This window comes from Sorex fumeus, unplaced genomic scaffold (assembly GCF_029834395.1).
Source record: "Sorex fumeus unplaced genomic scaffold, SorFum_2.1 ptg000009l, whole genome shotgun sequence".
In the NCBI taxonomy this organism is placed as follows: Eukaryota; Metazoa; Chordata; class Mammalia; order Eulipotyphla; family Soricidae; genus Sorex; species Sorex fumeus.
This window is the reverse complement of record NW_026606066.1, coordinates 24,800,457-24,828,414: the sequence shown is the minus strand read 5'-3', so window position 1 is coordinate 24,828,414 and position 27,958 is coordinate 24,800,457. Positions and strand designations below refer to the sequence as shown.

The 27,958-nt window shown below is 40.3% G+C and overlaps 2 protein-coding genes and 1 pseudogene across 3 annotated transcripts in view; 2 read left to right on the top strand and 1 right to left on the bottom strand.

The window, feature by feature from the left end:
• The window catches only part of SLC25A12 (solute carrier family 25 member 12), a 193,422-nt gene that overhangs the window by 5,714 nt on the left and 159,750 nt on the right, over positions 1–27,958 (top strand). The gene's annotated exons all lie outside the window — the stretch shown is intronic.
• Positions 1,257–1,380, top strand: LOC130019833 (uncharacterized; annotated as a pseudogene).
• The window catches only part of HAT1 (histone acetyltransferase 1), a 48,145-nt gene continuing 30,513 nt past the window's right edge, over positions 10,327–27,958 (bottom strand). Inside the window, exons 6-11 of the mRNA XM_056110198.1 lie at positions 27,801–27,922; positions 27,197–27,301; positions 26,770–26,876; positions 17,939–18,090; positions 14,114–14,230; positions 10,327–11,523 (exon numbers count right to left, since the gene is read on the bottom strand). Of these exons, the coding sequence (XP_055966173.1) occupies positions 11,356–11,523; positions 14,114–14,230; positions 17,939–18,090; positions 26,770–26,876; positions 27,197–27,301; positions 27,801–27,922 (771 nt within the window). The 3' untranslated portion in view covers positions 10,327–11,355. The remainder of the gene's footprint in view (positions 11,524–14,113; positions 14,231–17,938; positions 18,091–26,769; positions 26,877–27,196; positions 27,302–27,800; positions 27,923–27,958) is intronic.

The window sequence follows — 27,958 nt, the reverse complement described above, 5'->3', positions numbered from 1 at the left end:
AGTGCAGAGCCAGGAGTACCCCTGTGCAGTGCCCGGGTGTGACCCAAAAAAGCAAAAAAAAAATCATTTGGGGGCCGGAGCAATAGTATAAAAGATAAAAGTTAGGGCATTTCCCTTACAGCAGACCCAGATTCAATCCCTGGCACCCTTTTTGGTCCCCTACACACTGCCAGGAGTGATTTGTGAGTACAGAGCCACGAGTAAGCTCTAAGCACCACAGAGGTTAGCCCAAAAACCAGGAAAAAAAATCAATTGGCAATTGGTTTATTAATATTATAAGTGGAAATAGTTGTAGTTTCAATTATTTCCTACTTACAGTCACAAAATGCTCTCCTTGGTCAGCTCAGAGTTATGCAGAATTCACTGCAGACTCTCCAAAGTGGAGATTATGAAATACTAAGGGGTTTAATAATAGAAAAAGGAAAGTAGCTGTATGTCCCCTTCTCCGCTCCCACTCGCCGCCTCCACTCCCCAAACCGGCTGACAAACTGAGCACTAATGCATGTCTTATCTTCTGCTCGCCCCCCCCCCCCATATTCTATATTCAAGACCCAAACTCTTGAGACAAACAAGAAGGCAGATGCTGCATCGACCTCTCTTCCCATTAAGCTGAGCTCCTCTGTGCTTCCTACTCCACTCTAATCCAGAGAATAACCTGTCTGGAGAGCATTCTCATCTGAAGCACATGCAAACCTCACTGCATTTTCCTTTGCTGGCTAAAGGATAAAGGAAGAAAAGAGGCAGCTGCTCTAGGAGCTGAGAGCAAACAAGCTTCACTGTGATGGCTCCGCAGCCTTCACAAAGGGGATTCAGAGAACTCGGCAAACAAACTGCACAGCTCAAGACTTCCACACGCATTCACCTGCCAAAACTGTAAACTAAAAGTCCAAAGAGCTGACCAGGTGAAAAGAGTCTAAACCAAAGCACATTTCCAACTGAGTGTTTTTCTTTTCTTTTTTTTTTATTAGTTGAGAGAGAGAGAGAGAGCAGTTGAAGAACTAAACAGATCACCTAGTACAACTAATTCTACCCTTACTTGTTTTAAGAAAGAGTGAAGTCAGTAAGAACATAGGCAGGAAGGATTGTTTATTTTCCAGACTCTGCATATAACACTGGCGGTCTTAAAAATATTTTATGAAATGTTTCTACGGTACTTTTGTGACATCTTACATAGATTTCCATAAGGAATGGCACTACACATGTGCTGCATAACTGTTCCTCCATAGGGTTACTGGAAGGCCTCCAAAGTTATGCATTGCAGCTATGTCAAATTCAGTACCAGGGCAGACACTGACCCTGAAGGCTGCTACAGCAATCTGTGACTAATGGGCCCTGATCCCCTGACCTGGGCTTCGGGGATAAATTTGGTTACAGACACTAGTTTTAAAAAAAAAATATGCAAACACACAAAGGTTTGGTTTTACATTTAATGTGTGTTGGTTCATAGAATCAGACTGTCAAAGATGCAGATAATTTGGTCCTGATAGCAACTTTCTCCAGACTAGTCCTTTTGCCAGATAAAATTTATGATAAACAAGGATTCCTTTGAAAATCAGTCTCCTATTGGTTTTTCGACTTCCCAGCTTGGTGCTCAGAGGTTGCTCCTCGTGCTGTGAAACCATGCAGGGCCAGGAATTAAACCTTGGGCCTCACACTTGCAAGGCCAGTAGTGTTCTGCCACTGAGCTGCATCCTTGGCCCTGTCTCCCTTCCCCTTTCCTTTCCCTCCCCCTTCCCCTTCCTCTTCCTCTTCCTTTCCTTGTCTTTTCTCTCCTTTCCTTTCCTTTTTCTTTCCTTTCTTTTACTTTCCTTCTCTTTTCTTTTAATTTTTTTTTTGTTTAGGGGCCACACCTTGCTGTGCTTAGGACTTACTGCCCTCAGGGACCACCCCTGATGGTGCTCAGGGAATCATGCAGTGTCTGGGATTGAACTCAGGTTGGTAGTGTGCAAGACTAAATGTCTTAACCTCTGTACTACCTCTCCAGTCCATGTTTGTTTGTTTGTTTGTTTGTTTTTTAAAGAAAGCTCGTCACTATCTTTTTAAGAATTATTAATTAATGTAGAGGCCACACCTGTCAGTTCTTGGGGCCTGGGGCTCACTCCCAGTTGTGCTGCGGGGTGGGTATGTAGTACTCAGTGCCTTGCACATGCCAGGCACATGCTCTTCTTACCTGAGTTATATCTCTCTTCACCATTATTTAATTTATTTCTTTATTTGTCGGGCTGGAGCGATAGCACAGCGGGTAGGGCGTTCGCCTTACAAGCGGCCAACATGGCCGACCCGAGTTCGATTCCTCCGCCCCTCTCGGAGAGCCCGGCAAACTACGGAGAGTATTCGATATGCCAGACACAGTAACAACAAAGTCTCCAATGGAGACGTTACTGGGCCCGCTCGAGCAAATCGACGATCAACGGGAGGGCCTTTACTTTTTACCTTTTATTTATTTGTCACACCCGATGATGCACGGGGTTACTCCTGGCTCATGCACTCAGGAATTACTCCTGGCGGTGCTCAGGGGACCATATGGGATGCTGGGAATCAAACCTGGGTTGGCAGCATGCCAGGCAAATGCCCTACCCTCTGTGCTGTCATTCCAGCCCTCTTCACCGTTATTTCTTTTAGCAACAAAGTTGTTCTTTGTGGAAGTCAAATGAAGAACAGTCTCATGGGTGTTTCTTTTGTTTTTGCCCCCCCACCCCCACCCCAAGCCACACCCCACCCCAAGCCACACCTAGCGGTGCTCAGGGTTTATTCCTGGTTCCCCTCTCAGGGATCACTCTGTATAGGGCTTGACAGTTTGTGGAGCCAGGGACCAAACCAAGCATGGCTGCATGCAAGGCAAGTGCCTACCCTCTGTACTCTCTCTCTGACCCCTCTCACTGTTTAGAGGTGCCTCCTAACAACTTCAATAAACTTGGTTTACACAATATTTTCTTTCAGAGAGGGAGAGGCAGGGGGATTGGGCCACACGCAGCGGTACCCAAGGCTTTACTTCTGGTTCTGTGCTCAGGGATAACTTCTGAGGTCACAGAGGATCCTATGTGGTGCTGGGAATGAACCTGGGTCAGCTTCATGCATGGCAAGCTCTTTAGCTGCTCTACTCCAGCCCTATAACTCAGTACTTTAAAGAATAGTAATTATATTTTATAAACTTTAGTTGCTGAGCAATAAATACCGCAAGGTGACTTATATGCAGTTTTAACCAAAGTAACATGGTTTTGGGAAAACATGCAGTTATGATAATTTACAATGAAAAGTGAATCTCTCCCATTTCATGCTTTCCCAGCCTAGCCCAATGCAACCCCTGGAACTGCTTACTTTCCACTATGGTCCATTTTCCTATTGTAATTTGGACAAATTGCTCTTTATTACATATCATCATTTTCTCCCTCAGATTTTTTTTTTTTTTTTAAGAAATAAGGCTAGTTTTCTTTTTTCCTTTTGGGTCACACCCGGCAATGTTCAGGGGTTACTCCTGGCTCATGCACTCAGGAATTACTCCTGGCAGTACTCAGGGGACCATATGGGATGCCGGGGATCGAACCCGGGTCAGCGCATGTAAGCCCTACCCGCTATAGTAGCGCTCTGGCCCCTAGTTTATTTCTTTTTCTATTTCTTTTTTTTTTTTCTTTTTGGGTCATACCCGGCGATGCACAGGGGTTACTCCTGGCTCATGCACTCAGGAATTACTCCTGGCAGTACTCGGGGGACCAGGTGGGATGCTGGGAATTGATCCCGGGTCGGCTGCGTGCAAGGCAAACCCCTACCCGCTGTGCTATCACTCCAGGCCCCCCCCCCAGTTTATTTCTTGAACTTCACATTCTTGCATACTCTTTGCATACTTAAAAAAAGATCTAAAAATAGCTTCATCAGAAATTATGTGAAGTAAGTTGTTTACTGTCTTAGCTTTCTCTATTTTGCTCTCCCACTTATTATGGGGGTTTAGTATTCTTGATTCAAAATAAATTTTTATCAGAACTTTGAAGTTCCTTTAAAAAACAGTCATGAGGTCTGGTTTATAAGAACTCTAATGCTATTTAAATTTCCTTGCAGGGTTGGGGTGCTACCACAGAGGATAGGGCGCTTGCCTGGCATGTGACTGATTTTATCCCTAGCACCACTTATGGGTCCTCTGAGCATCTCCAGGAGTGATCTCGAGTGCAAAGCCAGTAAGCACTGAGATTCTCTGGGTACATCCCAAGAACCAAAACAAAATTGTTTTTAATTTCCCTGAAGCTCCCAGATTTTGTTTTACGTTAATGTTCTGAAATTTATTTAGCCTACATGTGGATTTTTTTAGGTAAGTGGTAAGGCATGTAAGAACAGGCGAGTTGTACTGCCTGGACTAAAATACTAGCTCTGGGGCTTACTGCGTGGATTAGGGTGAAATAACCTTTCTAGGCCTCTAGTTAAGGAAAATATCATGCACGGAGAACTCTGGTTAGAATTGAAATGACTTGTGTAAGTGCTAGGCAACAAGTGTGTGCTCAATAAACGTTCATAATGACTTCATCTCATTTGAAGACCCATTCCTTCAATTCTGAAGAATTGCCTTTCCTTTCTTTATGTACTATTTGCTTTTCCACTCTCAAACTAAAGTTATCAGATTTCATACATTGATTCTGTTTGATCTTTTTTCTCATTCTTTTTGATGTTCTGGGAAATCTCTTCAACCTTACATCCCAACTTTCTGTTGCCTGAATTAGAGAAACTGTTTTAAACTGCTAAAAGCTCATCAAAGTTCCTTTTTATAGTATTATTTTTGTTTTATAAATGCCATATATTTTTCCTTTTATTCTGAAAGCTACAAAGCAAAGCTTCGTGGTTCGCTGAAGTAACCGCTGAGCTAAAGCACAGCGGTAGGGCGTTTGCCTTGCACGCAGCCAACATGGCTGACCCGAGTTCGATTCCTCCGCCCCTCTCGGAGAGCCCGGCAAGCTACCGAGAGTATCTCGCCCACACGGCAGAGCCTGGCCAGCTCCCCGAGACGTATTCGATATGCCAGACACAGTAACAACAAAGTCTCCAATGGAGACGTTACTGGGCCCGCTCGAGCAAATCGATGATCAACAGGAGGGCTTTTACTTTTACTTATTCTGAAAACTTAAACAAAACAATCAGTGAACACCTGTACATTCCTACTATCTAGATTAAATAATAATTTTGGGTTACATTTGCTTTCTTCTTTAATGTGTGTGTGTGTGTGTGTGTGTGTGTGTGTGTGTGTGTGTTAGGTGTGAGATCCCACCTACATATTTTTCCTGGACCACTTGGATATAAATTTCAGATATTATAACAACTCCTAAATATTTCAGGATGTGACTTCTAGGAATAAAGACATTTTCCTACACTATCATTATTATTTATTTGCTTTTTGGGTCACAACCAACGGTGATGTTCAGAGGTTACTCCTGGCTTTGCACTTAGGAACGACTCCTGGCGGTACTCAGGGGACCATATGGGATGCGGGGAATCAAACCCAGGGCGGCCGCGTGCAAGGCAAACGCCCTACCTGCTGTGCTATCACTCCAGCCCCAACAATATCATTATTGCAAATTTAAAAAAAACATCATCCAAGAGTCCATTCTTATTTTCATGTTGTCTGAAATGTGTGCAAAAAAGGCAAAATATATTAAAATGTACAATGTCTATACTGTTTTACTCAGCATTTCCATCAATCTTTGTATAATCTATCCCCATATATTCAAAATAGTACACATAAAAGTTATTGTAACCTTGCTTTGAGGCGCTGATAGGAAACAATCTAAATATTAAGTCCTCCATTAAGGGCCAGAGTGATAATAAAACAAAGGGTAGGGTGCTTGCTTTGCACATGGCTGACCTGGGTTTGGTCTCCAGCACCCCATATCATTCCCTGAGTACCACCAGGACTGATCTCTGAGTGCAGTGCCAGAAGTAACACCTGAGTATCACAGAGTATGGATTCCCTTTCTCCCCCCTCCCCCCCAAAAAGCCTCTGTTAATATAAGATTGGGTTAGACACATTGAAATTAAATCATGAACTATCAAACAGCTGTTTAGAAAAAATGTGTTTTGAGTTGAAGGAACCGTAATGAATAAAGATAAATTTAACTCGAAAAGTTTGGATTGCAAATATTGTATCAATTTTTTTTGTAAAACAAAAGTTGGATATTAAAACACTCACTCATATTTGATAGTTGAAGAATAAAACTGAAATGTCGATGAAGTTGCTTCTGGAAAAAGGAACTGAATGATAGGGTGGAAGGACAACTTTAAGATACTTGTTTTGAAGTTTGTACTAGGTTCATGTTATATAATAAAAATATGGTTCTTAAAGTGGGTGAATATTTAATCTCATGTAGACTTGCCTATACAAGGGACACATGGCAATGTCTGGAGACATGATTTATGTTATAACTGGAGGTCGGAGTAGTAGAAGTCAGGCATCTAGTTGATAGAAGTCAGGGATACTGTTAACTAGCCCACAAATCACAGGTTAGCCTCACACAAACAAGAATGATCTAACCCAAAATGTTTACTATAAAACTATTGATTTGGATGCCAAGATTTGAGAAGAACAAAGCATTATTAAAGTAATAAACAAAATGAAAGCCAAGTGATTATGCCTAAGCATTTTTATTCTTTTTGTGTGTTTTGGGGTCACACCCAGTGGTGCTCAGGATTTACTCCAGGCTCTGCTTTAGGGATTACTCCTGGCAGGCATGGGCGACCATATGGAGTGCCAGGGATCAAATCAGGGATGGCCATATGCAAAGCAAACACCCTGGCCACTTTACTATCACTGCAGGTCCTGCTTAATTTTAAATCATTGAGCCTTTAGGTCGTTTATATTTCTAGTTGTGAAGGGAGATAGCTGGATAATTCCAGTACGTACCTACTTGCATTAAGCTTATTGCTAGATGGTACATTATTGTTTCTGTAATCTTAGTTCTTACTAATCATCTAAATACTACTGATATCACGTGGTTGTTTTAAAAATTGGTGAAATAAATTCTGTGATTTCTAAGACTTGTTATAGGCATACTTATGTATATGCAGCAGATACATGAGTATGCATTGCAGCACTGATGCAATGAAAATGATTAACTATTGGTATACCTATGCAATGAAATTCCAGTCATCAAAGAAGATAGTTCTAAAGATCTTGTTTATTTCTTGCTATTGAGCCACATGGTGATGCTCCTGGTTCTGCACCAAGGATCACACCTGGTGGGCTCAGGGAACCATAGGGGATGATCAAATCCAGGTCAGCTACATAAAAAGCAAGCACCTTACCTGCTGTACTGTTGCTCTAGCCCCTCTAATGATCTTATTTGAAAAGCAAGTTAGAGGGGCTGGAGAATGCAGCAGATAATGGAATTTGCTTTGCACCAGCCACCCTGGGCTCATTCCCTGGCACCACATATGGCTCCTTCAGCCTGCCAGGAGTGATCCCTGAGCACAGCTATGTATGCACCACCTGTCCCCCGAAGACACACAAAGCAAATTAGAAAACTATGTGGGAGTTTAGTATGTGGATGAGATATATACATATTTTTTATTTATTAACAGATCTCTGAAAACAAAACAAGATTATTGGTAATAGCAGCTTTTTCTAAAGTATTTTTCATTATGCAATTTTGCTTTTTGTTTTGTTTTAGGGCCTCACCCAGCTGTCAGGGTTTACTTCCGGCTCTGAGATCAGAGGTCACTCCTGGTGAGTGACCCTGTGAAGTACTGGGTATTGAACCTGGGTAGGCCACATGCAAGGCAAGCACCCTACTTGCTATACTTTCACTTTGGCCCCTGGGTTTGCATTTTGACTATGTGCATACTACTTATTGAAAAAAAAAACATGTAGGGCAGATGAGATAGTATTTATTTAATTGCTTAACTTTCTAGTTTTTTTTTTTTTTTCTTTTTTGGGTCATACCCGGCAATGCTCAGGGGTTCCTCCTGGTTCATGCACTCAGGAATTACTCCTGGCAGTGCTCAGGGGACCATATGGGATGCTGGGAATCGAACCCAGGCTATCGCTCCAGCCCCTTAACTTTCTAGTTCTAAAAAATTTCAAGGCCAGAAAGCAAGTACAGAGTATCTAATGCACTTTCCTTGCATATGATCAACCCTAGTTCAATCCCTGGCCAATATTGGGAGTAATCTCTGAACCCAGCGCTAGAAAGAGCCCCAAGGACGGATGGTATGGCCCAAAGCCTGAGCAAATAAGTTCTAAAAATAATTTAAGAGTGAGTTTTGAAGGGGCCAGAGCAGTACAGCAGGTAGGATGTTTGCCTTGCACACAGCCAACCCACATTCAATCCTTGGTATCCCATCTGGTCTTGAGTGATCCGAGCACAGAGCCAGGAGGAGGCCCTGAGCACTGCTGGGTGTGGCTGAAAAAAAAATTAAGCCATGCAGATGGGGTTACCTGACAAGAATTTGATCCCAGCACCCATAGGGTGTGGCCCTGGAGCCCTGTATTGCCCAGCTGTCCACGAATCTTCAGTAGTGTCTCCCCCACACACTTGGGAACCCATCCTTCCAAATAAATGAATTAGTTGACCTCTGAGGTTGGTGTATTTTTCAAATTTTCTGACCTGTAATTCTGACATGGCACTGGGGGATTTGCTGTTAGCATTCCTCAAGTAGAGAAGGATGACTGTGGATCAAGTTTGTCTTCAGAGAAGAGGTCTTGAGGAGATGACTCAAAGGACTCAAGTACATGGTTTGTCTGTGGGAGCTCTATGTTTGATCGCTGGCATGGCAATCTCCTGAATGCCAACAGGTATGGGCCCCCAGAACCCTTTCCCCTGAATAAAACCCAAAAAAACCCCCAAACCATTGGAAGAGACAGTGAACGTTTCCATACAGTAAGTTGGGACGTGAAATTTACACACACACACACACACACACACACACCCCTAACACATACAAACTATAAATCTTGTGACTTAGTATATCTACAACCATAAGAGTGAGGAGATATAAAAAGGTTACAGCACAAATCTCTTTCATAACAGGGAGGGATTCTAAAGATCATTCTAGAACCACCTTTTTAAAATAAATGATAATAAACAACCACCCTGCTTCTCAGAAAGAAACATGGTATTATTGAAAGGACTAAAATATTAAGGTTGGGTGTGTGTAAAATGAAAAAGGTAAAGGCTATAAGCCAATATAGGTGTGAGTATGATACATGGGACCAAGGCTCCTACTTGTTGGAAACTGCTCAACCCGAAAGGGCGGTTTGTGTTGGGCTCATCCAATATTAGCTATCCTAGAGGAAAAGACATCTTTCAAACTTTAACGATTCTAATTCAAATGAAGGCACTATCTTTCAAGCCCCCAAGAAGTAATACTAAATCATATCTCTGTCCACGTGTGAACTTAAAACATTGCCATAAAATGAAAAAGAAGGGGCAGAATAATAGTACAGCAGGTAGGGTTTTGCCTCACATGTGACTGATCTGGGTTCAATTCCTACCATCCCATATAGTCCCCTTAGCACCATCCGGAGTGATTTCCAAGTTCTGAACCAGGAGCAACGAGCACTGGCTGTGGTCCCCCACAAAAGGCAGTTAGCACTTAAGAGGATATTGAGACAGCACAGTGGGTAAAGCACTTGCCTTGCAGTTGACCCAGGTTTGATCCCTGGCACTGCATGCATATGGTTCTCAATTCCTGAGCAGAGTAATGACGAAGCCCTGAGCAACACTTGGAGTGGCCCCGAAAACCAGGAAATTAAAAAAAAATTTTAATAAAAGTTTTTGGCAGCCTGGAGCAATAGCACAGCGGGTAGGGCGTTTGCCTTGCATGCGCCAACGCGGGTTCGATTCCCAGCATCCCATATAGTCCCCTGAGCACTGCCAGGAGAGATTTCTGAGTGCAAAGCCAGGAGTAACCCCTGAGCACTGCTGGGTGTGACCCCCCCCCCAAAAAAAGGTTTTTGGCTAACTTAGATAAAAATCAAATGACTTTCAGATCGGTTCAGAAAGGAGTTTTACTAAATTAGCTCATTCTGTCTATAACAAATTTTATACATGTTAGACACTTTAAAATCAAGTTTCATCCATAAAAGTTTCTGAGTAAGACTGTTTAAAACTTTTTCAACACAAAAATTCTGGGGATGGCTTAGTAGGACTGTGTGTTGCCAGTCATAGCTATTTATTGTCTAGAGGGTACCAGTTCTCCTGTATTTGATAGGTTTTACTGACAGAAAGCCAAACAGTAGAGAGCTTGTCCTAGCTGGGGTTTTGTCTTAAACACTTAAAACTTAGATATTTAAAAAAACCCAAATATCCAGATACAGGAGCCAAGGCTCAGTGGTAGAGCACAAGCCTCAGAGATTTGAGTTTGATAGCGCTCTCTCTCATACAACCAACATCTCATTTTTTGTTTTTGAGCAACATCCAGCAGTGCTCAGGGAAACATCTGGAGTCCCAGGGTCAAATCCTGTCCAGCTGTGTGCAAGGCAAGAGCCCTACCTGTTGTACAATCTCAGCATCTCATTTTTGATGTTATAAAATACTTGGTCTACTGGCAACAATTAACAGCAAGATTTTAACTTTAATGATTTTATACCAATTTATTTATACTCTACTTCAAGAAAGTCAATGTATAATACTTTGTTTTCTTGATGGACCTTCAACAACTTTGTAACCTTATAGCAAGCAGCAATAGATATACACTTGATTTTACATAAGACATTTTAATAATGATATATAAATTAGATTTTATCTTATCTTACATTACTACTTATAAAATGTTTCTGGGTAGAGACTGCAGCTATGACTCAGCAGCAAAGGACATGCCTCCCATGTCTGAGGCCCTGTGTTTGATCCCTGACACCTCAATTGAAAAAAAAAAAGTATATGGGTAATTTCTAAATTAGTTTCGATTAATAGTTGATGCCAAACATTTTGGTTTCTGGTTGTATCTGGTTTCTTTTTACTTTCTTAGGTACTCTATCTCCAACAAGCAATTAAAAGACAATTATTTAAAACAAAATAAATGAATACTAGGAATAATATTTCTATTTCTGGATGAAAACCAGACTGAAAAGTTTATGATAAGTATTGAAGAACAGTATCAGCACACATTAACATATCACAACTAATCATTTATTATACTGTTTAAGAAGCAAAGCAAATGCCGTGGTATTTCAGAAGCTATATCTTTTTAAAATGGAATATATGATCGTAGACTCTAAACTGTATTTTAAAATATACAATCTCTGCAAAAGAAAATATTCAACTAAAGACAACTTTTAATGTAAGCAAAATGTTACAAGATCTAAAAATTAAAGTCATCGCTTAATATTTCACAACATAATGTACAGAAATCTGAAATTTCTTGTACAGAGCAATATACTCTTTACTCTTGAGCAAGGCGTTCAATAACACGTCTGTAATCTTCTACAAGTTCTTGAAAACTTTCTTCCAGCTGTTCATGTTGCATGCTTATTTCTATTTGGTTCATCTGGTTTGTCAGTTCTTCTGGTCTGAGACATTTTCTCATCTTCGCAAGATCTCTCTGCTTTTTCTAAGCAATAAATACAATTAGAGTTAGACTGTTGGCTGGAGCAATAGCACAGAGGGTAGGGTGTTTGCCTTGCATGCGGCTGACCTGGCCGACCCAGGTTCGATTCCTCCACCCCTCTCAGAGAGCCCGGCAAGCTACCAAGAGAGCTTGCCCGCACGGCAAAGCCTGGCAAGCTACCCATGACGTATTCGATATGCCAAACACAGTAACAAGTGTCACAATGGAGACGTTACTGGGCCCGCGCAAGCAAATCAATGAACAATGGGAGGAGAGTGACAGTGACAGTTAGACTAAAAAAAGTGGACATATATTTTATATTTTTACAGTCTTACAGCTCTAATGTTAAAAATTAGGTTAGTAGAAATATGTCCAAATATATTCCACACTGATTTTTCTTAAGAAAATCTAAACACAGGCTGGAGATAAAGTGCAGCAGGAGAGGTACTTGCCTTGCACAAGGACACCCTGGGTCCAATCCCTGGCACCCCACATGGTCTCCCAAGTCCCACAAGCAGTGATCCCTGAGCACCGAACAAGGTGTAAGTCTGCAACACTAAGTGTGGCCCAACTCCCCTCCCCACAAAAATGTCTATGAGGCTTAAGAGATAGTCCAAAGGTGAACACATGCCGCACCTGCTTAGGCCCTGCACCACCTGGTCCCCAGAGCACTGCTGGATGGATGTGGCCCCATGGCCCCTGAGCATAGCCAGGCTGAATAGCACTGTGAATCTAGGCCATGCACCAAAATCCAGCAGGCCCATACTACCAAGCTAAGTTTCACTAGGACTGGAGTTGGTCCTCCAAACTTAGCTGGGGGTGGGCTTTATTTTAAAAAGAGAACGCCTAAGCATGATTATTAACCTGGAAACACAAACTCTCCAAAAGGAGGTAAGCAGAAATCTTAGTATTTATAAGTATAGATTATGTCATTAAAAGCCCTCTCTCTAAAATTTTGTACTAGTGAACTGGTGAGAAAAGTCAAATATTTCTTTAAAGAGACAGTGGAGATATTTTCTATTTCACCAATCAACTTAATTCCACCTGGCTTTTCCCTGTCCTCTGCTCATTTATGGGTTTCCTTACCCAGCACAAAATTTATTGATCACTTTTTTTTATTTTTTATTTATTTAGTTTTGCTTTTTGGGTCACACCCGGCGATGCATAGGGGTCACTCCTGACTCTGCACTCAGGAATTACTCCTGGCGGTGCTCAGGGGACCATATGGGATGCTGGGATTCAAACCCAAGTTGGCTGCGTGCAAGGCAAATGCCCCACCCACTGTGCTATTTATTGCTCCAGCCCCAGATCACATTAATTTTAATATGAGCTACTCATAAATTTCTGAAGTTACGTCCAAATGTTCTTTTATTTTTAGAAAACTCTCACTTTAAAAAACAGTATTAACCAACATTTACTGAGTTTATGCCAAGTTTGTAATATACAGTATCTATGAACCTTTCCGAATTAACTAAGATGGTTAACCACCATGCTAACAAGTAGGAATTAGAGAATTGCTAACAGCTTTAAAACATGGAGCTACATCACAATACTCTTAGGAATGCTGAGGATGCAACGAAAGTTAACATTAAATGAGGCTACTATTAGAATCAAAAAGAAAAATCAACCTCATTAGTAGACCCTTTACAGTAGTAGTTATCAAAATGAATTCGACCTGGAATCAGATTTTAGGAATTACTGAAAATTTAGGAATTACTGAATTTAGGAATTACTGAAATTTTTTTTCCTAATTGTTCTACATGCCACATTGAGGTGAGGCATACCAGTGGTGTTCAGGAATCACCTGGCGGGGTTCAGGGGACCATATGTGGTATCCAGCATTGAAAAATAGGGTCAGCTGCATGCAAGGCCAGCATTCTACCCATGTACTCCTGTTCTGGCCACCTGCCACCAGTTCCCTCTTTGTAGTGCTTATGTGGCTGACGTATGGCAAAAACTCATTTGCAGTACTGGGATCACAGACAGCAGGGCAGTCAGGCTCAAAGTTGCCAGGATCACATGTGGCACATGTAATATACCAAAGATTTGAATTCATGATCATATGTTTATAAGGCAGCACTCCAGTTTGCACTATTCCTCCAGGCCCTCCATTTTAGTTTCATTAATATCTGTTATAGCGACACACCTATTTGTCCTTGGGAGATGAGACTCTGGGTCATCCCAGGCTATTTTGGAGGGCATTTTGGGTCCGACAGTTCAGTGCTCAGAACAGCAGCAGTGTTTGGGGGCCAGTAGGACCACACATGGATCCTAGGTGCCAGGGTCCATGAGATGTTGAGAACTGAACTCATCGTGGCCTTATGTGCTTTATAGCTTGTGCCATTTTCCTTTATTTTTAGCCATCTACACTTTTTTTATTGACTTTTTTTTTTGGGGGGGGGGACACATGGTGGTGCCTAGGATTTACTCCTGGCTTTGTGCTCAGGACTCACTCCTGATAATGCTTGGGGGATGTGGGGTGTCAGGGAGTGAACCCAGGTAACCACATGCAAGGCAAGCATCAAACCTGCTCCTCCTCCTCTACTTTAACCAGTGACAAGAATACAGTATTTAGAAGTCTTGAAAGTTCTACCTTATATGGGCTAATTAATCTTCTTTTAATATCCAGTCGATAGCTTCTGTATTGTTCAGCATCACTCATGTCAGTCACCAGTAGTCGAAGAATTTCATAAACCCGTCTAGCATGTTGCTAAATTAGTGAAAGAAAAACAATGAACATTTTCAAATTGTAAAACAGTGGCACTTGTCCAAAAGACCAGAAGACACAATGAATACCCAGGCCAAAGAGATAGTATAGCGGGTTGGGCATTTGCCTTGTAAGTAGCCTATCCAGCAACCAATATGGTCCTCTAACCACCTCCAGGAATAATTCCAGAGCAAGGAGTTATCCCTGAGCACACCAGGTGTGGCCCAAAACAACAAAAAAGATAAAATGAATATCTGCCATGGGCTAGCAACTGTGCTAGATATCAAAAGACTGGGCCAGAGTGATAGTACAGGAGTTAGGATGCTCGCCTTGCACACAGACAACCAAGGTTTAATCCCTGGCATCATATATTGTCCCTGAGCCAGCCAGGCATGATCCCCAGAGCACAGTCAGGACTTGGTCCTGAGCACTGCTGAGTGTGGTCCCAAAATGAAACAAAAATAAGTAAATAAATAAAAGACTGTCTTTGCCCTCAAAAATTAGTTGTCTAACGGGTGACACAAATTACTGAGACATAATATATCATTACTGGAGTATAGCCTAGGAATGAGGGAAATGTTAAGAGGATTCATGGGGAAATAAAAGCTAAGCTTAACCTTAAGGTACGCCAGTGAAGAAAACGAGGGCACTGACTGTATGTTCATGAAGAATAGCAGCTTGACGTTGCCAAAGTACAAAATACACAGCAAGGTGTAGGAGAGTGAGGATAAAGCAAGAGCACAAAGCTTAATATAGAGATAGAAAGCTGGGCTTATATCTAGCGAGTGATGTATTTTAAGAGGGAGTGCTAACAAAATTCATATTGAGTTTTAAGCAAAGCTTTCTTGCGACTACACAGAAAAGATGGACTAAAGGAAGGCAGGGGGTAGAGAAGAAGGTTCAAAGGGTTGACTGCATGCTCTGCAGTGGAGAACCCAAGTTCAATCTCTGGCACCACATGCTCCCCTGAGCACTGCCAAGTATATCCCTGGTGACCCCTGAGCATCTCCAGGCCTGAGCCCTGAACTGTCTGGCCAACATAGCTGGGTTGAACATTGCCAGGTGTGGCCCCCGGGACCTGAATACTGCTTGGGAGGGAAATAAAATAAAAAGATCAGGGAGATAATTAGAAGCTATTAAACCAGGCAAAAGATGATGACGTTATAACTCACATAAGAATACTAACAGTTAAGGTTTCTAGAAATAAGGGGAGGAAATAGCTGAGTGTGTCATCACAATGAGTTTTCAGAGTAGGGAGGTTCCGTAGGCAGAAGAATAAAGCTGAAAACATTACTAGTCTGTGGTTAGAAATTAAGCTGTATTAGTATATAGGCAAGAATTAAAACTAAAGATTAGTTAAAACTACTCAATGAACACATACACAGTGAAAGGGAGATAGCCCAGAACCTTGTAGTATGCAGACAGGTGAAGGGCAGAGGAAAGAGAGAAAAATATATGAAGAAACAGGGCCAGAGATATTATAGGTTCTACAGGGGCTTCTCTTGCGAGTGGCTGACACCAGTTTGATCCCCAGTCCCAGGTATAGTCCTCCGAGCACAGTCGGGTTTCACTTCTGAGCACAGAGTCAGAGTAGCCCTGGAGTACAACAGGGTGTGGTGGCCTCCAAATCCCCCAAACAAACGTCAAAACTAGTCTAAGAAATTATGAGAATCTAAAACCTGGAAGTTTTGGTTTCACTAAAACTTACAAAGTTTTGGTTTCACTAAAACTTACAAAACTTAAGTTTTGTTAGTTTCTATTGTTTCACAATATTTATTGGTGGTGGTGGAGAGGTTAGGTATAGTTAGTTTAGGAAGATGATACTTGAACTTTTTGGAGTTGAGCCTGAAAAAGATGAAGAAATAGAACAGGGAGGGAAATATACACAGACACAAACACAGACATAGACACAGACACAGATACACACACACGCACACGCACACGCACACACACAGAAATACACATGTAAAGAAGCACCAAAGTAAGAAAGAATAATATAGCTGGCAAATGGCAAGAGGTTCAACCAAGTCAGAGCAAGTAATAAAACAGAAAGTCAAGGCTAACATGAAGGCAGCATGCCAATTAAAGATGGATTCTGTATGTATACTAAGAAGTTTAAATTCTTTTAAGAAAAAAAAATGACTGAAGACAAATTGTGTTTATATTTCTTTTTTTTTTTTAAGTGTAGCTATCAAAATCTTGTTCCTATAGGTGTAATACAACCTGGAGATGTTAAACTTTTTATTTTTGGATTTTTGGGCCATTCCGAGCAGTGCTCAAGGCTGACTACTGGCTCTGTGCTTCAAAAGGTAACTCCTGATGGGACTGGAGGACCTTATAGGGTGCTGGGGATCAAACCTGTGTTCGCCACATGCGAGGCAAATGCCCTGCCCGAGGTACCATCCCTACACTCCTACCACAAGTTCTTTTTCTATTTGTTGTTGAACACTTGGGTTGTTTTCATACACAGGCTATTGTGTTTAGTGCTGCAATGAACATAGTCATCCTTGTAGCTTTTCTAATCGATGGTTCTGTGTTCTGGGATATATGCAAAGTGGAATCAGTGGGTCATATGGAAGCCCAATTCTTAAATTTTTGAGAAATTGTCACATTGTTTTCCAACGAGGCTGAAATAGATGGCACTCCCACCAATAGTGACAGAGTATTCCTTTTTCAAATATATAAAGGTGAAAGTTAACTTGTTTTACTCCAGCTTTTATCCCCACCAATATCATTGCCAGGGTAATAACCAATTAATCCATGTAGATAAACTTTTCTTCCTTAAAAAGCAAAAAAAAAAAAAAAAAGGGCTGCAGGAGAGGGATCAAAGGTTAGACCATATGCCCCTGGCATGCAGAACCCCCTAAATTTAATTCATGGCATTGTAGTACCTTGCCCAGAAACTTAGCTATTCAACCTGAACAGTCAGCTAAGTATTGCCAGGAGAAATCCCCAGGGACTGAGCTCTACTTGAGAAAACTAAGTTGCCCCCAAAAGGGAAAATTAAGATTATTTCTATCTTTGTTTCACTTGCACATTTAATAATGCTATGAAATATATTATTATCTCATTCAATTAATGAGAAAATTGAGGCACAAGTATGTAAATTTAACTAAGTCACACAGCAAGTGATGGAGCCAGGACTGAATTCAAGGAATGTGGCTTCAAAGATTGTGAGCTTAAGCACGCTTACTTCCCACACATGTATAATTAAAGTTACTGATTTACAGCATTATGTAGATCTGGGGAGTATTAGCTTCATTCCCTGCTATGTGTCTGCAAGTATCACTCACTGTACCCATCACCAAAGTTCCAGTGTCAGTCACGCTACCAAGTGGCCCTTTCTAACTTTTCCTCATATTTTCCTTTCTCTTCTCCTATGGGTACCATCATACTTTTCACTTCCTCAGTTATTTTTGCTACTACACGCGAGTATTATTAATGTCATGACAGTGTTTAAACTACACACTTAAATAAATAAAGAAACAGTCAGGGAGATGAGATAGTACAGTGAGTAGGGTTGTTGTTTGCTTGTCTTGCAAACAACAGACCCATTCAACCTCCAGCACCCATTATAGTCTCAAGCCCTGCCAGGAATGATCCTTGAGCACAGAACCAGGAGTAAAGCCTCAAGCACAACCAGTAAAGCCCTCCCCCACAAAACAAAACCAAAAAACCCCCAAATACAAAACCTTTCAGCTTAAAAATTACCTTATTTATTTTGAACTTCTGTTGTGCCTCTATTGCCATATCTTCACTGAATCCTTGCATTAACTTTTCCCGAGAAAAACAGGGCAAATCTTGACAAAGTTTCACAAGTACAAAGTCTCTTAATTTCACATAACTTTTGGATGGATCTTCCGCTAAAAAAATAAAGCAGAGTAACATTTTCTTTACCTAACATAATTTACTCATCATTGACAATCTCAGTATACATTCTAGGCTTTAGGGCAATTATTCTTAAGTGAAGTAACATACACTAGCTATAGGAAGAAAGGATTATTCCATATAAATCAAATAATAGCACAATTAGCCAAATAAAATTATAGATGGAATCCTTTTTTGCAAAAGATCAACATTATTCATGAAATTAGAGCTACCCCTTTCAAATGTAAGCTTGACTGTAATCATAAGCATCTTCATTTTACTTTCAATTAAAGTAGCTATATAAACAAGAGATTTAAGTTTGGATAATCGAATCCAAAAACAGGTATTTTCTGGTAGCTAAGGGTTCCAAAGCTCAAGTTGTAGCTTTTTTTTTTAACTTCCAAATTTTATTCATAATACTGGTTTTTTAAATAGTACTTTTTAAAAATAATACTGTTTTTTTAATAATACTTTTGATTTATAATACTATTAACAGTAGTGTTTCAGGCATATAATGTTCCAACACCACATCTACCACCAAAGTGTCACCAACTCTCCACAAATAACCCGAGCTACTTTGTCATTCATTCTGCCCATCCCACTCCATCCTACTCCCTTGGCAAACAATTCTGACAGCTTATTCATAGTCTGCTACCACTGCTTTGGTGGGATGAAAGTGGGGTATGGGGAAGAAGACCACTCTCAGTGATGTTCACCCACTCCTGGCTCTGCACTCAGTTATTACTCTTGGTGGTGTGTGGGGTGCTGGGGATGCTGGGGATGAAACCTGGGTCAGCCGCGTGCAAGGCAAATACCCTACCCCTGTACTCTCTCACTAGCCCCCATTATTTCTTTATATTCTACATGTAAGAGAGACATTCATTTGTCTTTTTTCCTCTGACTGACTTCACTCAGCATGACTCCATCCTGATATATCCATGTTCTAGTGAACCGTATTTTTTTCCTGAGCCCAACAGTATTCGTGTATTCGTGTGTGTGTGTGTGTGTGTGTGTGTGTGTGTGTATTTCTTGGTGGTGATTGGGAAAATTGGAAATAATGGTGATGGGAAGGTAATGGTGGTGGGAATGGTGTTGGAATATTGAATGTAATCATTGTGAAGAACTATTACTGCCTGCACTGTCCTGCACTGTCCTCCGGTTGTTCATCAATTTGTTCGAGCGGGCCCAGTAACATCTCTATTTTGAGACTTGTTGTTACTGTGTTTGGCATATCGAATACGTCACAAGTAGCTTGCCAGGCTTTGCCGTGTGAGCGAGATACTCTCAGTAGTTTGCCAGGCTCTCCGAGAGGGGCAGAGGAATCGAACGTGGGTCACACAAGGCAAACACCCTACCCACTGTGCTATCACTCCAGCCCATAAAAATAAAATAAAATATAAAAAAAAAATTGTTGGGCTTGGAGTAAATACCAAGAATAATAATTTTTTATGCAGAAAAATACAGAAGTTCAATTCTTTTTTCTTTTTTGGGCCACCCTGGTAGTGCTAAGGGGACCATATGGGATGCTAGGGATAGAACCCAGGTTGGCTACATGCAAGGCAAGCACCCTACCCAATGTACTATTTACTATAACCTCAGAAAAAGCTCAACTGTTAATTTAATTTTTGTTTGGGGGCCACACCCAGCAATGCTCAAGGCTTACTCTTGGCTCTGTGGTCAGGTATAACTCCTGGAAGGATTTGGAAGACCATATGGATGTCAATCCCAATTCTAAAGTTTTTGAGAAATCTCCATACTGTTTCCAGTGGAGGGTGAACCACATGTCACTCCCACCAACAGCAGATGAGGCTTTCCATTCCCCCCATATCCCCATCAGCACTAGTTGCTTCTATTCCATCTGATGTAGGCCAATTTAAATATAAATACTATGTTAATACCCTTTTATCCAATAACCTTTTATAAAACTTCTTTCACCTACAAAAATATTTTTAATTTAGGGAATAAAATGAAAATACTCTGAACCTTGGGATTAGTGGTGGTGGAGAATGGGCACTAGTGGAGGGATGGGTACTCAATCATTGTATAACTGAAACCCAAGCACAAAAATTTGTAAGTCTACAACTGTACCTCAGGTGTTTCACTAATTTAAAAAAAATATTCTGAATCTTTCTGGATTGCTTCTGAATAGCATAGTATTCCAATATTAGTGACATTAGACTATATTAGTGCATAAGAAAAGCATCAAAACATGATCAAAGTATCCTGCAAAGCCTGCTATTGTGGACTGAACTGGAGGGTATCATGACAAATGAAGAAAGTCAGGGACAAATACAAAATGATCTTTTTCATATGTGGAGTGGATTTTAAAATATCCAAATGATAACAGATCTTGAAGATTAGCTTATAGAATTGAGTCTGCTTTGGGATCTAGGGGATGGGAAGGAACCTAAAGACAAGTGGAATACTTTGGTGCTGGGTGTGGTGTAAGTAACACTGTATGTGTGAAACACTGCTATTAAGAGTACTATAAATCATGGTGCCTAAATAAAAGATTTTTTAAAAGGAAAGAATATTGTGGGGGCTGGAGCAATAGCATGATGGGTAGGATTATTATTATTATTATATTATTATCATATTATAATAATAATCCCTGGCATCTCGTGACTCTCTGGGCAGCACACTCTGAAACACTCTCTGCTTCCTGAAAGAAACTTTTTATTCTGTAGTATCACGTAAAACATGTGCCACAAATTTAACTTATAATTTGGTATTATGAACAACAAATCATTTTCTTAAAAACCAAGAAAAACAAATGAACTTAATGGAGCCAGAGAGCTATTAACAGTGGTCAGGGTGCTTGTTCTGCACATGTCTGATTCCATCTCAATCACTGGGACTACATATAATCCCCCAAGCACCACTAGGAGTAATCCCTGAGCACAGAGCCAAGGGTAACTACTGAGCACAGATGGATATGGTGCCAAACCCCCCAATACAAAAAGTTTTAACTTAAAATAAATGGGTTAGGGACATGGGTCAAGTGCTAAAGCATGTACCTTACACATGACAAGTTCTCCATTCAATTGCCTATACTTCATGGTCCCCGAAACTGCTGGGTGTGGCCCCCACAACACTATTATTGAGTAATAATAGTTAAAATAATATTAAATATTAAATTAAAATTATTTTAATTATTATTACTCAATATAGAAAAGTAACTAGTTAAGAAATTGAAAATGTCCTATCATTCCTCTTAGAAAATTTTAAATAAATTTGAAAAAAAGTATAAACAAATTTTCCGTTCAGCTTTAAATAATCCAGTACAAGCTGATATTTTAATTACAACTTCATAACTGGGGCTACTTCACTACTCAATCTCTAAGCACTTGAATAATGCTCAAAAGGGAGGAAAGGGAGGGAGAGAGGAGTGTAGGAGAGGGAGACAGGGAGAGAAGGAAAAGGAGGAGGAGAGGGAGAGAGAGAGCACATGCATGAGGGGATGGGGAAGAGAAAAAAGAGCCTGTGGGGGGGGGGAACGGGTGGGAGGAAAATTTGGGACACTGGTGGTGGGAAATATACACTGGTGGAGAGACAGGTGTTGGAACACTGACTGACACCCAATCATGAACAACTCTGTCACTGTGTATCTAACAGTGAGTCAATTTTTTAAAAAACAAAAATAAATCTCTAAATACTTAATTTTTAAAAAAATAGTTATTTTTTAATTTTTATTTTTATAAGTGAGACACCATGAGGTACAGTGTCAGCCTGAAATGAATTTAAAATGGTGCCCCCCTCCCCAGTAATTTTTAACACCTTTTAATTCCTTTGTCTCTATTCTTCAAGGATAAGTAGCACTGTACTGTCCTCCCGTTGTTCACTGATTTGCTTGAGTGGGCACCAGTAACATCTCACAACAAATTGTGAGACTTGTTACTGGTTTTGGCATATCAAATACATCATGGGTAGCTTGCCAGGCTTTGCTGTATGGGTGAGATACTCTCAGTAGCTTGCCAGGCTCTCCGAGAGGGGTGATTCAAGCAATACATTTCAAAGACGAAATTTATAGTAAGATAAAATCAAATGGGAGTTTTCCCCAAGTTACCATCATTTATGAAAACCTCTTTATATCAATAAACTATATTAAAGCAAAACACCATAATTGGGAGGGGGCAGGCAGTATGGGTCACAGCTGGTGATACTCAGGGGTTACTTTTGGCTCTACACTCAGGAATTATTCCTTGTGGGCTTGGGGGAATCATATGGGATGCTGGGGATTGAACCCAGGTTTGCCACGTTCAAGCTAAGTGCACTACCACTTGTACTATCTCCCCAGCCCCCCAAACATCATATTCTAAAGTTAAATAAGATGATAGCAAACATTACCTAAAACAAATTTACAAGTAGGGCCGGAGTAATACTTGAAAAAAGTATTAAAATTTTTTTATTGAACCTGGGTTCAATCCCTGGCATCCCATGTGATCTCCTGCGCACTGCCAAGAGTAATTCCTGAGTGCAGAGCCAGGAGTAATCCCTAAGCATTGCTCAGTGTGGTCCCACCCCCCTCCCCCACAAAAAAATTAACAGATAATGTTCTATAAAACTATATAACATTCCGGGGCCTGAGAGACAGTACAGTGGGTAGGGTGTTTGCCTTGCATGCGGCCGACCCTGGTTCGATTCCCAGCATCCCATACTCTGAGCACCGCCAGGAGTAATTCCTGAATGCAGAGCCAAGAAGAAAACCCGAGCATCACTGAGTGTGACCCAAAAAGAAAAAAAAACCCAACTATATAACATTCTAGCACAGAAATACTTAAGTATAAATAGAAAATTAGCTAATATACTGACAGACTTAATAGTAATGCTATATGTTCTAACCCCTATTACATTTCTATTGCCAAATTCAATTCTTCATAATTTTTTCGGTTTTTGGGCCACACCTGGCAGTGCTCAGGACTTACTCCTCCTATCTCTGTCAAGGATCAGTCCCAGTGTGCTTGGGGGTCCTACATGCAGTAGCAGGAAGCAAACCCCGGTCAGCCATGTGCCAGGCAAGTGCCCTACACACTGTACTGTATCACTCTGGCACCAACTCTCCATAATTCTAGAAAAAAATATTTAAAAGAGCACACACCTGAAATGTAATTTTTTGTTTGTTTTTGGGCCACAACTGAGGATGCTCAGGGTTTGCTCTTAGTGAGCTGAGGGAACCATATGAGGTGCTTGGAATTGATTTCATGTAGGTCACGTACAAGGCAAGCACCCTACCTACTGTACAACTGCTCTGGACCTGAGATGTATTTAAATGCTATGTATCTTAAAATACTGATTAGTTCAAAAGGAAGATGGTACAGGATGTAAAGAATCATCTTCCAGTATTTTACTTGAAAGGTATTTCAAAGAAAAGGTTGAAGTTCTACCACACTAGATTTTCACCACACTAGTTCGTCCTATCACACTAGTTCTACCGTACTACGTGCACACTCGGTTTTACTATCCTATAACCCAGACCTCAGCTTCTTAAACTGTGGTCACAAGCCAAAGGGGGTGGTCATGTGTACTGAATGTGGGAGAGGGGTGAGTTAAAAAATATACCCCTTAAAATTTGATTTTAAGGAACCAGAGAGAGAGTACACATGCCTTGCATGCAGTCAACACCAGTTCAATCCCTAGTACTGAGTATGACAACTTGAGTACAACCAGGAGTGATTCCTGAGCACAGGGCGGCATACTTAAACGTATAGATGTAAAATTACAGAAATTGTATTATAGGAATAAAATTACAGGAGTTGAATAAGCCAGAAGCACTGCTGGGTATGGTCTAATAATAAATCTTTTTTTTTTGAACAAAGACATATAGTTTATTTAGTCATCTGTTCATGGACATTTGGTTTGTTTCCATACTTTGGCTATTGTATATGGTGCTGTAGTGAATATAGGCTTCCAGATGTCTTTTCTAATTGTGCTTTTGGACCCTTTTCGCATATTCCCAGGAATGGAGTTCCCGGCTCATAAAGTTATAATATAATAATAAAATTTTTTAAATATAAAATTTTCTATAATTTATTATCAGTGAATGCTTGATTTAAACACCTATTTTATATCTTATATACAGGGCTGCATAAAATTTGTGTGAAAAAGGGGTCCAAGTGAAAGTCTAAGAAGCCCTAATGTATATCATCATTGAAAAGCTCTGGTATTTTTCAGATGGGTTTTGGGGCCACACCGGACAGTACTCAGAGTTTACTCCTGGCTCTGTGCTCAGGGGACAAGAAGCAACGCTGAGGATTGACTCAGAGTTTGGCTAAATACAAGGCAAGTGCCTTAACCCCTTACTATCTGTCCAAACCAGAAAAGTTTTCATTATTATTATCTGGCTATGTGTTAAGTAAGCAAAAGGACACCTCAATACAAAGAATATTCTAGATCTAGAATATTTAGAATTATTCTAGAATAATCTGAGAGCTCCAGACCTGTTAAAGATGTACAAAGCTAAAAACACACATGAAACTAATGGAGAAATAGGCAACTAAAATGACTAAAAACCACAAAGTTCTGTAATTTTTTTTTTTTAAAAAAAGGTTAGCTATATAAGAGAATTATCTTAATGAGAACTGATAAGGCAATTCTAAATAACATAATAATGCTGAGAATGTTAGTGCTGAAAATAAAAGCCAATACCCAATTTTCAAATTCAGAAGTCCTGCAGCATGTTTAGCCTTTTCTCCTTAGAAACTTCAGTTTGCAGTGAATAAAGGCAACTATTATTGATGACTCTTCACTGAGATTTAAAAAATAAAATTCTTTATCTGCTAATTGGCGCTAAGTATCAAGGACTTTAGTAGTTGGAGTAGACAGAAAAAAAAGTAGTTAAGAGGCTTCAAAGAAACAACCCCTGCTGGCACATTACCCACTAGAGAAGACAAAGGCTACTTATGTGAACTCTAAGTCTCCAGATTAAAATCACCAAACACGTCCCTTCACGTAGCACCATGTCTAAGCTCCAAAAGTGAACAGAAGCTAAACATTTTTAGATTTAGCTTTAAAAACGGTGATATAATGTATATTAGGCTTGTATAATTTTATAAATCAGAAGGCTAGCAGTGTCATTTGTTCACTTCTGATATAAAGTAACTTTTGTAATTATTTCCTTAGTTTCCAATCCATTTAACAGTATCAAGAAAATCAGATGAAAAAGTAATTTGACTGATAAATAGGAAATTCTCATTTATTTATTTTTGTGCTGATAGGGATCAAATCCAGAGCCTCACACATGTAAGGCAAGTACTCTACCCTGAACTAAATTCTCAGACCAGAAACTTTCTCAAACACAATAAACTGCTTTGGGAATATGGCCTAAGTAGTGGAACACATGTCTAGCCTATTCAAGACCTGAAAGATTGATTCTTGGCACTACATGCTCTGGTCCCTTGACCTGGCATCCCTGTGTATGGCCCCTACACTAATAAATACAATATGCTTTCCCTTCAATTTATTAATCTACATGATTAGTTCAAAATGTTCCGAAGTCATTTTATTTATCTGAACCAGAGGATTCCAAACTTATTTAGCCTACCATACCTTTATCAGAAAAAATATACTCAGTTTTACTTAGTGCTCCACAGGAAATCTACCTTAAGTAAACAAACAGAAAACACTCCCAAGTGTATCCTAGATCAGCATTCTCCCAACTGCCGATCATCAGTTTGATGCCAGTCTGCAGGTGTGGAAAAATGAAAAACCTCTGGTCTGCTGCCTTGGTAATAACGGTCTGTGGACGGGTGAGCAGAACAGGTGCTGGACAAAGGAGTGAAAAAGTTGAAGACCTCTGTTCTAGACTATTACCACCTCCTAGACTATTGCCTGGCCCCCATCCCTGGGGAGGAGTACTGCCCACAACTGCCCACAACTGCGCTGGACAGCGCGATAGCACAGCGGGTAGGGCGTTTGCCTTACAAGCGGCCAACATGGTCGACCCGAGTTCGATTCCTCCGCCCCTCTCGGAGAGCCCGGCAAGCTACCGAGAGTATTCGATATGCCAGACACAGTAACAACAAAGTCTCCAATGGAGACGTTACTGGGCCCGCTCGAGCAAATCGACGATCAACGGGAGGGCCTTTACCTTTACCATCTGACCTAACCATTTAAGGAGTAGAGCTTCTTTTCTTTACCTGAATCCTATTTTTGATAGTTCTTCTAAGGTTAATTCATTCTGAAAGATGTTAACCCCCACAAAAAATAGATCTGTATTTCATCTTATAAAATACCGATAAGAAGGCATTTGCTTCAACATAATGCACACATATTCTTTTTAAGGAATGACTTACCTTGTCTTTTTCCTTAAGGTTTAATCTGCCACAACATGAAAATTAGAGCCTCTGAGCAATGTAATTATTTGTCAAGTAAGTTAAGAAAATAAGTTATACCTCACTTGTTATATATTAATGCCTGGCCAAGATTTTCCAGTCTATACTCAGTAACTACCTTCAATTTCATTAATAAGCACTCTCTATTCAGGAAATTAACCTAATTTCACAAAAGCTTATGATTTTAAATGTAACCTTTAGCTATTTTTAGTTGATTACAGAAAAAACCCTGGCGAATCCTGCATTGTTTAGGCGTTTAGTTAGTTCTGATAAAAATAAATTCTGTCAACCAAGAAGAGACTGTTGAAAACATGTTCTTTCAGTAATACATTAAATTTTACATACCTGTAATATCAAGAACAGAAGGAGATGCAATGTAATATCTATGAACTGTTTCAAGAAGTTGAGCACCATGGCCTTGACCTTGGAATGGAGTCAGTATCAGCATCTGACTACAGTAAAGAAATTATTTTAAAATTAACACATCATAACATGACCCATTTAAAAATTTCCAAGTCACAATAATGTTATGAAATTTTAAAAGTCAGCATGTGTATTCTTTCAATAAACCTTCAAAAAAATTGTGGATATACTCAAAATTGGCTTAATCTTCCACACAATTTCAAAGGGAACAATGAATAAATCAGTACATAGCCAATGAATAATGGTGATTTTTTTTAAACAAATCAACACTATTATAACAAGTATTGGAAACTTCAGCAGTTCCTTCTTCTGAAATAAAAGACAAGGCACGTGTTATACTGCCAATTACCTTACACGTGGCCGGGTTTTGTCTGGGTACACATAGTAATTATAGACTGTCATGTAGCCTACGGTCGCAAAGAGCGTAGCTCCATCCTTATTATACTTCTCAAATCTGCAGATAAAACAGAAAGCCAAGCAGGTCAATTACAGTCGCGCTCCCATGCAGTGTCCATTTTCTTTTCCATTCTCTGACTGAATTTTCAGTGTCAGCAAGCTACTCTGTGAGGGCCCAATGGGTACACCTGCTATGTTCTGAATGTACAATTCACTTAATTGGTGTGCAGCAACTTGGATAAATCAGACCTCTTTACATCACTTCAGTGCACTTGCCTATTATAAAGATGAATAGGTGGCAAGTAAAAGAAAACACAGGCAAAGCTCATTTTACTGTTTAAGCCTACATTCAGGCCCTAACGGACAACAGCATTTAATTCAGCTCTATTCTCAAGGTTTCCCAAAGCATAATGAAGGAAAACTCAAGCCTCATAAACAATAGTTTTTCTTTCCTGGGAAAAATATCATTATACTGTTCCAATAATTGGGCTGCCACAATTAAAATGCTGGCTTTGTGGAGGTAATAAGGTCTACTGTTGCTTTAGAACTGTACTTACACTAGAAAGTAGTGCCATCTTTCATCATCCACGTCAATAAAGCTAGCAGTTTCAATAAACCACATCAAAAAGGTCTGAAGCCTTTCATGATATTCTCGAAAGCCTCTACATGTCATGTCAGCCTAGGGAAAAAGCCAGGAAAAGTCAGGTGAAACTCA